General features: G+C 48.2%; 1 protein-coding gene across 1 annotated transcript in view; it reads left to right on the forward strand.

Moving 5' to 3' along the window:
• Window positions 1-609: 609 nt before the first annotated feature.
• UBTD2 (ubiquitin domain containing 2) overlaps window positions 610-13,062 on the forward strand; it is a gene marked incomplete at its 5' end in the record, with an annotated part of 45,288 nt that continues 32,835 nt past the window's right edge. Inside the window, one exon of the mRNA XM_082291528.1 lies at window positions 610-679. Within this exon, the coding sequence (XP_082147654.1) occupies window positions 610-679 (70 nt within the window). The remainder of the gene's footprint in view (window positions 680-13,062) is intronic.

Below are 13,062 nucleotides of genomic sequence, written 5' to 3' on the forward strand. Positions count from 1 at the left end.
AGAGACAAATCACAGAATCACAGAACGGTTTGGGTCGGGAGGGACCTTATGGCTCATCTTATTCCATGGGCAGGGACACCTTCCACCGGAGCGGGATGCTCAGAGCTCCATCCTTGAACGCTTCAGGGATGGGGCAGAGCCCAGCAGAGCACGGGGGAGCCTCACAGTGAGGAGAGAATAAACACAGCCCGGCACCCACGGCCGCGGGGACCCTCCCGGGATGGGGGCGCGGGGGTGGCCCCGCATCCCGGTGTCGGTGCCGGTGCCGGTGTCGGTCCCTGTGCCGGTGTCGGTGTCAGTCCCAGCGCCGGTGCTGGTGCCGGTCTCAGCGCCGGTGCCGGTCCCAACACCGGTGGCGGTCCCTGTGCCGGTGTCAGTCCCAGCGCCGGGGCCGGTCCCTGTGCCGGTGCCGGTGCCGGTCCCTGTGCCGGTGTCGGGGCGGTCCCGCGGCCGCGGGCGGGGCCGGGCGGCGGGCCGAGGCCGCGCCCCGGGGGCGGTGTTGCGGAGCGGGGAGGCGGCTCCGGAGCCATCGCGCCTGCCCGGCCGGCGGCGGAGCTCGGTGCAGGGGAGGGGGGCGGGGGGCGGCTCGGCGGCGGGTCTGCGGGCCCCATGGGCGGGTGTGTGGGCTCCCACCACGACTCCTCGGGCAGCCTCAACGAGAACTCGGACGGCACCGGAGGTGAGCGGCGGCGCCGGGCCGGGGGGGCCGCGGAGGGACCCCGGGGCGGGCGCTGCGGGCCGGGGCCTGCGGCGGGCGGGGGAGCCGCGCTGCCGCCGCCGGCCTCGGGGCGCCGCGTCCGGCTGTGCCCCGGCTGTGCTCCGGATCATCCCCCGGCTTGTCCCTCAGGTTCTCCCCCGGATTCGCCCGAACTTTGCCGGGGCGGCGGGGCCGGGCGGGCGCTCGGCGGGCGCTGCCCCACGGGCGCTGCCCCCGCCCCAGCCCCGCGGCCCCGGCGTGGCGGCGGCTGTGCCGGGGCTTCTGCCGGCGGATTCTGTCGCTGGGCAGTGCCGGGGAGCGGTGTCGGGTCTGTGTCGCTGGGCAGTGCTGGAGGGCTCCGAGACGCGGCCCCTGCTGAAATCAAGCCAGGCTGGGGAAAGGGCCTGCCCGGGGCTCCCGAAGTTTGTTTTCCTCGGGCCCCGCTCCTTGTGGTGTGCGGAAAATGATTCCTCGGCTCGCTTAGATCCTGGCACTGCTGCGGGGCCGGGGCTTGTTTTTCAGCCGAGAGAGGTGCTTTGCTCCAGCCTCAGCCGTGCGAAGGGAGCGATTCCCGGCGGCTGGAGATGCTGGAGCAGCGTGGTCTCTGTCCCTCGTGTGCAAGTGCACCCCGGCTTGGGGAGCAAAGCCGGTGTGCAAGCACTGCTGCGGTGTCAGCAGCCTTTCCCCTCCTGTTTTTCTCCAGCTAAATGCCTGAATGATTGCTTTTTCAATGCTCTCAGGTTTGTGGACCCCTGATGTTCTCCAGCTGAGCTGTGTATGTTTTATAGTCATTTAAAGTCAGCCTACCAACAGGACACTTGACTTATAAGTAGTGCTCACACATGCAGGGTCCCCAGATTTCAGGAGGAGAATTTCTGACCTAGGTCTGCGTGTTCCCCTCGTGTCTTACAGAATGATACTTATCGGTCTGGTTTTATTTCGGATGTCCCAGCTGATGGGTGTTCTTTCTGTCAGTGACTCTGCTGTTATTCCATAGTGTTAAAATATGCAGCACTTGGAGTTGTATCTGAACCAACCATCTGCTGACTAATGCCAGATACAGAGTTCATGGAAATACCAGAATTCCAGCTGCTAAGAACTATGTGGGATTTCACAGAATCCTGGAATACTCGGGGTTGGGAGGGACCTCTGGAGATCATCCAGTCCAACACCACTACCAAGGCAGGGTCATCCAGAGCAGGTGACAACAGGGACACATCCAGGTGGGTTTGGAATGTCTCCAAAGAGAGAGGCTCCACAACCTGCCGTGGATTTAATCACATTAGTGTCATTATATGGAATTGTATAGCTTTGAGTAGTCTTCCTTACCCTATTCATAAAAAGGGAAGAAGTCGATTACCTGAAATACATCTGTACTAAGCAGATTTACCAACCAGTAAAAATCTGCTTTTACCAGTAAAAGCAAAGCAGTAAAAAGAGTGCTGAGCAGAATGGACCAGTCAGAGAGAAGGAATGGCAGGAATCATCATATACCCCAAAATCTTGACCAAAAAAATAGCATTAAAAGCTCCACTGGTGTTTGCCCTGAGATGTGCTTTGGTAGCTAGGTGTTATGAGGTGAGATCATGTCACAGAAATAGGCTCCGTTTAATTTCCTCACTCTTATCTCACCTGTGATATCAAATGAGTGAGATAGGAGAAGCACATTATCAGGGTTTGGGTGATATTGTAAAATAGATTGCACAGCCCAGAGCAGTGTGTGAGGTGGGCAGGCTCCATCCAGGGTTTCTGTGTCCCTGCCTGGTGCTCCCGGGGCATGGCACTGCTGCTGTGGGGTTAAATAACCCATTGTGCCTGTGCATTACAACAGCAGCTGGGCTTTCAAGATGTAAGAGATGTGAAATTCGTGTCAGCTGGCTCGTGTTGATTCATGCTCTCAGGGTGATGTTCCTTAAGGTTGTCTCGCTGAAGTGAGAAGCGCTGAAATTTCACTTGAATTATGAGCTTCTTAGGACTGTCTTAAACAATCAGCTCCAGTGTGCAATAGGCTGTTTTGTAATGCTACAGATCTGTTCCTGCCTCTCCACAAGCAAGGAAGGGGGGGGTAGGTTAAGCTGGAAGAAGCTCTGAGTGTCTTCTCTAAACGTGACTCCCCAGATGTCAAAGTCCAGCCTGCGCTGAGTCGGAGCTTTACAAATTCCGCCAGCGTGCCCTGGCCAAGCATGAAACCTGACTTGCTCTCTCAGGGGAGCTTCTGTCTGGAGGCATCAGCCAATGAACCAGCTGAAGCACAAGTGAACACGATTTGGAGTCTAGACCAGTGCAGAAAGATGACTTTTTCCTGTTCCCCAAGTGAGGCTCATTTCCTCCAGCTCCGGGGTTGTGACCTAACCTGCTACATTCGCTTTCAGATTGCTGTCAGTGAGCAAGGCCAGAACATTTCTCAATCCTAGGAAGGTGTTTTGGAACAGAAACGTGATGCTTCTGACTTGCCACCGATGGACTTATTTTAGAGAGGCTTTGTCTTTTCCCCAGAATGGAAAAGTTTCTTGGAGAATTGGGAGCGCTCAAGAGATCGATCAGACAGCAGCGGCCGTGTGCGATGCTGGGTGAAAGTGAGAGCCAGATCTCCAGTCTGATTCATCCCAGTTTCAATTTACTGCAGGGCAGTGGGGAGTGGCAAAATCGTGCTCAGTTGTGTTACTGGAGTTGAGAGGAGGGTTTGTCACATCCCTGTATTCTCCTCAGTGCTTTTGTCCATGGCCGGCACTTCCCGTTACTCGTGTGCAGCTCAGCAGAGCTGACGGCATGTCCTGGCCACGTGTGCTTCCTTTGTCTCTTACTCTGGGCATTTTTCAAGGTCAGGATGCCTGTGTGTGTCAGGAGAGCTGTTGTGTATCCTCAGGTGTGTCTGCCTGCGTGAGATGGAGCTAATCACAAGCCCAGTTTATTGCAGGGTTCTGTTTGCACTGACCGGAGCAGGAGGAGGCGGTTCCTCACCAAGAATTTAACAGCTGCTGCTCTGCCCATCGGGCTGGAAATGAAATGGGCTTTGCAGATTGGTACCAGCTGTTTCATTAGCACTGCTCTTTTTGGCAAGTTCTCATTTCACCAGGATGTTGTTTGGCATAGACTGGAAAAGTTCTTGTCTTGATGCTCGATGTGTTGTAGCCCGGCAGAGCCAAATTGTGGGTGTCCTGGGGGAGTTATTGGGGACTCATTAAAGGAGGATAAAAAGTGATCAGTATCTGGTTTATAGACACAGGTTTTCCCCACTTCATCCCTTTAGCTCAGCTGTCTCCCACCTAAAATTCCAAGGTTTCAGGAGCTGAGCACTGCACCTTTTCCAGCTGTGCCCTGTCAAAGGTGACCGAGTTCCTGCAGGATGGTGAGACAGGGAAGAAACAGCTGCTCTCCAGCCACTTCCAGGCTGTGTGACCTCTTCACTTGTGTTCCTGGAAGAGCTTTGGGCTTGGAATTATCTGCTGGGAAACTCTGCCCTCGTGCCTGTACATCAGGTATGTTCAGTGGAGCAAAATCAGGAGAGCTGTGCCAGCTCCTATCCCCACAGGCAAGTCCTTCTTGGAGAGCTCCTCAGTTTGTTTCTTTCCTCTCTTCTGAGGGGAGCAGTGAGAAGGAAAAGGAGGAACCTGTTCATTCTCTCGTGGCAGACTCTGACCCCTCTCAGGAGTCACATATTACTTTGTCTTACCTGGTGAAGTTCAGTGAGACGGTTCCTTGTGTGGAATGAGGGAGAAGCAGGGAATACAGTGTCTGGAAGCACAAGTCATTCCAGATTAAGGCTTTTGGCTGCAGCTGTCTGATTGCTGCTGAGCTCTCCTTGACGCGATGCTCGCCTGCCTGCTGCAGTTCTTATCGCCCTTCCTTGGGAGCAAAGATGCTGATTCTGTTTGAAATTTGTCTTCTTTCCTGCTGCCCCCATCACCCAGCAGTGAGAACAGGGCCAAGTGGAAATAGGGCTGCCAGAATGGGAGTTTATTCAAACCATCAATTCCTCCCGTGGAGCTGGATGCGCTGCTGACGCTTCATTAACTCGGAGAAAGGCGAATGTTGTGCTCCACCTCTGCTCTCAGCAACTGGACAACAGTTTCTTAAATATTTTCCTTGAAGTGCTGTGCGGGGCTGCATGTCACATGGCTAATTGGGAGTCACAATAACTGCTTTCATGGAGCTGCTCTGCAAGACTGACCAGGGGAATTTGCATATTAAGCAGCGAGATTTGTTGCTCACAATGGCACTAATACAGTGGGGCTCTGCCTGCCTGGCACGGGGGGGTTAAACAAGCAGCTCCTGACTGAGCACTTAAGAGCATTTGGTGCCTCCCTTTTGTAGTGGAGCACACAAAGAGGCTCCCAGAGGGATTTTGCGGTGGGTTGGAGATGTTGGGTGCAGGCTGTGATGGTTTTTCCTGCACACAGCACCTGGCTGGGCTTCCACTGCCATCTGAAGGAGGCACCTCTGGGTTTCAGGTAGTTCCTGCTGGTCTGCAGTACAGGGCTGGATGTCTTTTGGCAAAAATATTAATAAATCAGAGCTGGCTTTTGCTGTTAGGACCCACTGTGGGGTGTTTTGTGTGGTTTGGTTTGGTTCTGTTGGGGTTTTTGTTAATGGAATAATGAAAAAAGTTTAGCATGGCTCTGAAACTTGCTCCAAATCCTTCCTGCTCCATCCCTGATGTATTTGTAGGGTGTGTAGATGGAGCACTTGGGGCCATGGTTCAGAGGTGGCAGTGCTGGGTTAACAACGATCCTAAAGGTCTTTTCCAGTCTAAATGAGTCTGTGATTTCCACAAAATGGGGGAAAATATGTGGGTTTTATCAGGGCTTTGGAATAAAAGTAGCCCTTTATCTCTGTTTCCTGAGGGCTGGGCACCCACAGCCTCCTGGAGATTATTAGGATCTGGGAATTAGTGCTGACAGCTCCTGATAATTCAGTCCCAAGTATTCATCTCCTGGCATGTTGTTCTGATGCTGTGACACTTTTCATTTGTAAATTCTAGATTTGGTTTTGTTTTCCAGGTGATAACAAGGAGCTCTCAGAAACTGAAACAAGGTGTTATTTTTGCTGTTAATAAGGGCTGGCAAATGAAGCTGTTTGGTTTCCTTTTTGGCAGGTTCCTCCATGTAATTGTTTGTTTGGCTTCTAGACTGAAGTGATTTATTTTAATTTCTCTGTTTGGGATTGCAGTGTTGAAAACAACAACATCCTCCTTCACTGAATGTTAAATACAATAAATTGAACAGTCATTGTGCTTTGGAGATCTTTGATAAATGGGAAATATTATTAGTTGCCAGTTTGAATAAACTCTACAAAGCAGCCATCCTCTCTCATTGCAGCAAGTAATATGATAGCTATGATTTTTCATGTGAATGTTGAATAATATAATTTATGAGTCACAAATTACAATATAGTTGAAGCCTGAAGTACAGATCTGCCTTGCAGTTAAGTCTTGCAAATTCCTGTGAGTTTTCTTGCATGTACAAAGAAGGGTCAAGTTGGCCTTAGTTGCTGTGGTTACCTCTAAAAAAGAAAGAATATAAATATGTAGAAAACTTGTGGCCAAGTGACCATAATTGAGAAGGGAATATAAATGGGGTTTTGCTGCATTATCAGCAAAACAGGACTGTGGTAATTGAGGGTGTGATGTAACAAATCACCTTCATCCTCTTTTCCAGACTCTGTATAAATGCCTGATAGATATTTAAACAAATTATTTTCAGTTTGCTACCTTGGCTTTTGCTGCCTTTGATGCAAATATTTGAGGTGGGGTTTGATGCAAATATTTGAGGTGGGTTTTGATGCAAATATTTGAGGTGGGTTTTTCTCTTAATCCTAATTTTTTTAAAGTTTGGGGTATTTTGCCCAAATTTCTACAGGGAAGTGTGATGTATTGGCTGGTGGGTGCTTCTTGATCCTCCCAATTCTTTCTCACCAGTTTCCAAATGACTTTTTGTGGGTGGCTGGTGCAAGATTCGTCCTATCCTGTGGAGAATCCAGATCCCAGTGCTCCCACAGCCTGGCTTTCCCATCTTCTGCTCTGACAGTAAATCTGGGAATTGCTTGTTTTTCCTTCCATGGGCTGCTCCCTGAGCAGAGGCACAGCCAGGTGTGTGGCCAGGAGATTTTTTCCTTCCCAAAGCTGCTGGCATCCCTGTCTGGGGAAGGGAAGAGCATTTCTGGGGGGAAGTTGTCCCTCCCAGCAGCCAGGATGGGGCAGGGAGGTGTCCAGGAGGCATCTCCTGGGTGGTGTGGGTGCCCAGCCAGGGAGGATCCTTTGGTTCACCTTCACCTTTCCTACGTGCAGGAGCTTTTGGGTGGAGGTTTGTGGGGTTTACTGGAAGCTCTGTAGGACTCTTGCTTCTTTTGCACGAGTCACGTTATGAGTGGTGAGGTTCAGTCACCCAAAATCGGGAGGGAGAGGCATAGGGTGACCTGTTCTGTGGGGAAATAAAAAAGCTGGAGTCACTACCCTGGTTGCTGACAGTCAAATAAAACACTTTTCTTGCACTCTGAGGTTTTCAGTTACATTTTCATCTGCTGCCTCTGTGTTGTCTGGCAATTTAGAGTTGAAAAAACAGAAATGTTCCACGACTTAGGAAGTAAATGAAGTGTCAGTTTTGGTAGGGATTTTTTTTTTTGTTGTTGGTTAGTTTGTTTTCTTGCTTTTTAAGAAAACAAGAAGGTTTCCCCTCACATGGGGATTGTGTTTGCAGTGTAATTCAGTGTTTCAGACTTGAGTTGTCTATCTCAGAAGAGGTGATGGATCCAAAGCATCCTGCAGGGCTGCATCCCAAAGGAGCAGGAATGCTCATGGCACTGGATGTGGAAAACACCTCTGAGCACAGGATGTCAGCTGGTACTGCACTGTTTGACCTGTGTGCAGGGAAAATGCCTCTTGTGGTTTAGTTAAGGTTCAGCTGGAACCTGAATTTTGCATTTGCTGCCTTGTGGTGACCCTGGCACAGTCAGTTTAATCCAAATGAGAGCTGGACAAAAGATTGGGCACAACAAACTGCATAAAGTGGTTTTTGTTCTGGTTCCCACCTTAGGAGTAAATGAAAAACTCTCTTAATTGCTGAACGAGGCTGAAGTTTCTTAGACTACCTTAAATATTTAAAATGCCATCAGTCTCATCCTGAGACTTCCCGGCACTGGGAAATGCAAGGGCACTGCAGGCTGGGCAGGTAATAAATGCAGGAACAATTATGGGATGCTATCAATTTGCAGGAGCTGCTCCACATCCAGTTGACCTCTCAGGCCTCATGGAAAACATTTGGAAATTGTCCTTCCTAAAAGCAGAAATACTTCTGGGGATCCTTGCTGCTGGGATTGTGGATTAGAGCGGTTTTAGCAGCTCCTCCCTTCAGCCTTTTCTCAGTGTCCTTTTCCCTTCCCATCTCCCCCTCTCCTCAGTGAACAGGATTTAAAAAGGAAGATTCAAAGCCCTGCTTGAAAGCCATTTGTGGGAGGAGATGGGCACAGTTCTGAAGCGCTGATTTTTCGCTTCTGGAGAATCTCAGACATGCTGGAGGATTTTATATGTCTGTCTCTAGATGTGTGTCTGTGTATAAAGACATCCTTGTGCTGCAGATTAGGTGGAAGGGAGGGGATTTGGGGAGTTTCTGCATGATCTGTCATGTGGTTTTCCCCCACATTCTCCAACATGAAAGCAGAGGCACTTCACAAATGGTAGTGAAAAATGCTTCAGTCGTTTGCAGCAAGGACAGGTAGTGCCCAGGGGGAAAAAATGAGAGGCTGAAATGGGAAAATGCATCACACACAGCCAAGGATTGCGTGGTATCTCTGCACATGTTTAATAGGGAAAGTTCACTCTTAAAACATATAAATTCAGCCTAACATTACCAGCACTTTTCTATAAATAGGTTACTTTTCATCCCCCTGAAATGATAAACATTTTATAGCTCGTAACAGCTTCCAGTTTATAATAATGTATAATAAATGTAGCAACTATAAATAATTCTCTTAGTTCAGACAACAGCTTATGGAGGAAGGCAGTTTTCACCTTTTCCCAGAGGAGCTGTGTGCTCTTTGAGAGCACTCCCAGGGCCTGAAATGGCATCGGAAGCAGAGCACAGCACTTTGGGATGGGAAGCTTGTTACCTTTCTATTTTTAAAATTCAGCCGTGAAGCTCCATGTCTGCTCCCATGCTGTGATGAAGGGCACGGTGGATTCAGCAGAAGAATCTCTCCGTGGCATTTACTTTGTTGCTTTGTTTCCCTGCCACAGAACTCTCATCTCCTGTGATTTCCTGCCTGTGTGGGTAAATACAGTCTCTTTGTAAAAGAGCACCTACAAAATAGCAGAGGGCACCTGCAGCTGCCAAATGCCATTTTCTCCTCTCCACCAGTTGTTTTCTTTGGCCCCATGCTGCTGTGGGAGCACCTGAGCCTGCAGCAGAGCATCAGCAAGCACAGGATAATGGCTGGCTGGAGAAAAGGGAAATGATTTCAGGAAAAATTGCTAATTCCCATGCACTGACTGCACAAAGCGTTTCCTGGAAGAGCTGTCACCAAGCACTGCCTGTGTCACACATGCTGGATTCATGCCTTCAGAGTGGGTTTGGATGTGTTTTTCTCCCTCTCTGGTGCACACAGAAGCTGGGTATGGCAGAAGAGTGGCTTTAATGCAGAATAGTGAGCTTTCAAATGCTCCTGAGCCTCTCTGAGCCATTGCTCTGCATCCCTATCCCTCAGAGGGGACATGCTCCGAGTGGGAAGGGGACACTCAAATCTTTGAACGTGCAAACGTATTTTAGATATTTTTTTAGTGCAGGTACAAATCCCATTCCTACCCGGCATGGCTTTGGCTGCTCCCAGCTTGTTACCACTCCCCAGGGTGAGAAGAGATGGGAAGGAGCAGTTGGGAAGTGGTTTTGGGAAGCAGAGTGTGGCGTAGCTCGGAAAGCACGACGGTTATCCGAAGGTTGGATGCAGTTTCCCTGGCTGGATGTATTCCCAAGGAGAATGTATTTGGTGGCAGCAGGAGTCAAACACGTTCAGCTGAAGCTCAGCTGTCCAGTGCTTCCCACTTCCAAGGAGCAGCATTCCCAGATTTGCCTGGGATGTGATGCCAGTGTCTCCCTTTCCCTGGGCATTTCCATCCCTGCCGTGCCTGGAGTGAGCAAATCTGCTCATGAAACGGGTGGGAAATCACAGGTCCCAGCTGAGGGGGAGCTCTCGGAGGGCTGAAGGAGAGGAAAGCTGTCACAGAGCTATTTAAGCTTTATGTTTTTTAAGAGTTGGATTTCACTCGTGAGTTGCATGTTGATGGCTTGGCTCGGTGGAACACGTAGCAGACTGATTTTTTTGTGTGTGTGATTTTATTTTTTTTTTTGCTCTGTGCCCACAGAAGTTCGTTGAAAGCACATGGGTTGCTATAAATACAACTGCTTCTAGAACAAAAATACCTTCTGTGAAGTGCTGATCAATATTGGATATTATCCTGAGACAGGTTTAAATGCTCATTTGAGATGAGTTCTCGCACACATTTGTGTGTTTTTCACATCCACGGATCTCCATTGTGTGTTTAGCCAGATCTAAAAGTAGTCCTGGTGCCAAAAAAGCTCCAATTTCACCAGAAAACCACATGATTATTGCTTGACTGAAGTCACACACTTCCAGTCAGGCACACATTGGATGGCCCAGCATGGATGTTACAGCAAAATCCCATCACTGCCTTAGTTCATCCCCAAAAATCACATTCCTTGTGTGCATCCAGCTGCTCTGTTGATAATACAGCGCTAAAATAGCTCAAAAAATACTACAGGCACGAGTTTGGGCTTTATCTGAAACTCCTGCAAAGTAGAACAGGGAATACATGATTTTAGTCTGGCGTCTGGGAATAAAAAAGGAGCAGCAGCATTGTCAGAACAAGTGAGCGTGGCTGTTGTGGTTTGGTGTTACAAGGCAGTACCAGAATAAAAATCCTTTAGTAGTAAATAATCTTTTCGTTCTTGAGCTCTACCTCATAATAGAGACTTTCTAAAGCAGTGTAGGCAGAGATTATTTTCCTGTAAACCTCTGAAAACACTTGAACTGTAGTTGGGGTATCATTTTTTTCTCCTAAGTAACACAAACCTTTAGAAAATGTAACAGGTTCTTCACGGCTGTTGTTAGAGGTGAATCTCAAGGGCTGTATGTGCTTTGTCTCCCTGGGAAGTTTTGTGCCCTTTCTAAGTCTCCAAAATCTTGGTGATGTAGGAATTAGGTTTAAGGTGAGGAGGAGAAGTCATGGCTTTTGATTAAATTATCACTCTGGCAGCTTGAAAATTGAAATTTTAGGTAGCTTGAAAATTGAAATAATCTGCTGGTTTGTGGAGTGTTGGTGCCCAGCAGTGGGGAAAACACAAATTTCTTTTTTATCCTTAACATGACAGCAGTGGGTGGGCTCTAACCACTCCCCATTCCCAGCCTTCATCCATCCTGGGATCAGTCACGATCAGTTCTCAGGGAGCAACTTTTCCTCAAGAATTTTTAAATAACCTTACTTAAATTGGTGCTTACCACAACTTCTTCACAATATTGCTTTGGGTTCCTTTATGAAATTAATTTTTCCTGCTTTATCCATCCCAAAGAAGGTGTTTTATCTTAGGAATGCAACTGCAATTCTTTCTGACTCTGATCATGTTTTTTCTGATGATTGGTGTGCTGCAGGAGTGGGGAAGGAACAACATTAGCATTTTATCTTATTGTGGTGGAAAGCTTATTACCAAGAGTTAATCATTTGCATTGAGCTCACATTAGTTAGGAAAATACTGTAGATATTTGGGGGTGGGGGAGGAAGCATTTTGGTTCCTGCCAGTGTCCTGCTTTAACATCTCTTGCCAGCTCTGTCCAGAGGGATGCTGAGATCCTGATCTGATAATCGAGCCGGTTAAAAATCTGTTTTCTTAATTAGTGACAGTTCAGCATCAAACAAAGTTCTGCAAAGTCCAGGACGGCAAAGTTTTCTGTATCTCTGCTTCAGTGCTGTGTCAAGCAGAATATTCTGGCTTAGAAATTCCACCAACTGATCTAATCTTGTCTTGAAACTCTTTCCAGGTTTGCCTACTCAAGGATTCTGTCGCTATCTGATTGCTCTGCCTGCCAAATTTCCAGGCTGAATGCATCTTCCATTGATGAAGTGCATTTCTCTCTGCTCACTGCATTCACCCTTCCTCCTTTCACATGTCTCATTTCGTTATTATGAATTAATCAGGGGATTTTTTTCCAGCTGAGGGAACTCTTGCCATGCAATTCGGGTTTAGGGATCTGCACCATTTCTTTTCCCGTGTTTTGAAACTTTCCAACTTTTCTGGTTTATGTTGAAGGTTAATAAATGAGGAGCCTTTTTTCTCACAGAACATTTCCTATCAAGATATTTCAGCGGGGACTATTGTGTGTTAAAGGCAGTTTTGATGATACAAATGGGGGAGCTGTGTGGATGCTGCTCACATGGGAACATTTTTTAGTGCATTTTTCTCCTGCTCTTCCTCAGCTTTTACCCAAGTCTGAAACGTGGCCCCAGTTCTGCTGGGCTGGGCTTTGAGGTGCCTTTGTTCAGAGCTGTGGAATCAGCACTTCCTGGGCATGCTTTGCTCATTAGAGCACAGTAATTAGTGAATTTGCCATGGACTTGCATCCAGCCATTCTTATGAATTCTTTTAACTGCTGCAGTTCTATCAGCAGGTTTCCATGTGTGGGGTTTTATTTCCCCAACGCTTTCATGAGTTCCTTTACCTAAACAAAATCGTCATACCTGCCCTGAAAAGCCATGGGAGAGGTGGGCTCTTGTTTTCAGATGCCTGAAATAAGAATCTCTTTTTAATAATTCTCATTACCAGTCAAACTTCTCATCCTTCAGTTTGAAACTACTTTCCCTTGCAGAAAGAGAAGCAGGGGTGAGAAGAGGCTCTAACAGTGGAGAGTTCTGCTTGAACTCAGAACTTTTTTAGCAGAGCTTTCAGGTCCAGTATCTTCACACACTTATTTAATCTGCTGTTACATCGATTATGTCTGAAATAATGAGTAAAAGTAGGAAAAGTACATCTGGCCTGACAAAGAGCTCTGCTCTTGCTTTGGAATGGATAACACGGGAGAAATAAACTCCTTGAGCATTATGGTGAGGACCTTTTTAGAAAGGACAAGCACAGCCCATGGCCAAGAGCTGCTCCAGCTCTTGCTGGATATGTCACAACTGAGAGCGTTGCCAGCATCATCGTGGTGCTGCCAGTTTTGAGCCTGCCCTGAGTTGTGGAGAATTAAATGTGTTTTCAGTCAAATTCTGCGATCCCTGCCTTGGAAAGGAAGTTACTTAAGGGCTGTTGTGTGTTGGAAACACTGAGCAAGCATCGCTCAGGCCATTAATAGAGCTAAAGCCTCGT

The sequence above is a fragment of the Coloeus monedula genome, assembly GCF_965178545.1.
Source record: "Coloeus monedula genome assembly, chromosome: 15".
NCBI lineage: Eukaryota > Metazoa > Chordata > Aves > Passeriformes > Corvidae > Coloeus > Coloeus monedula.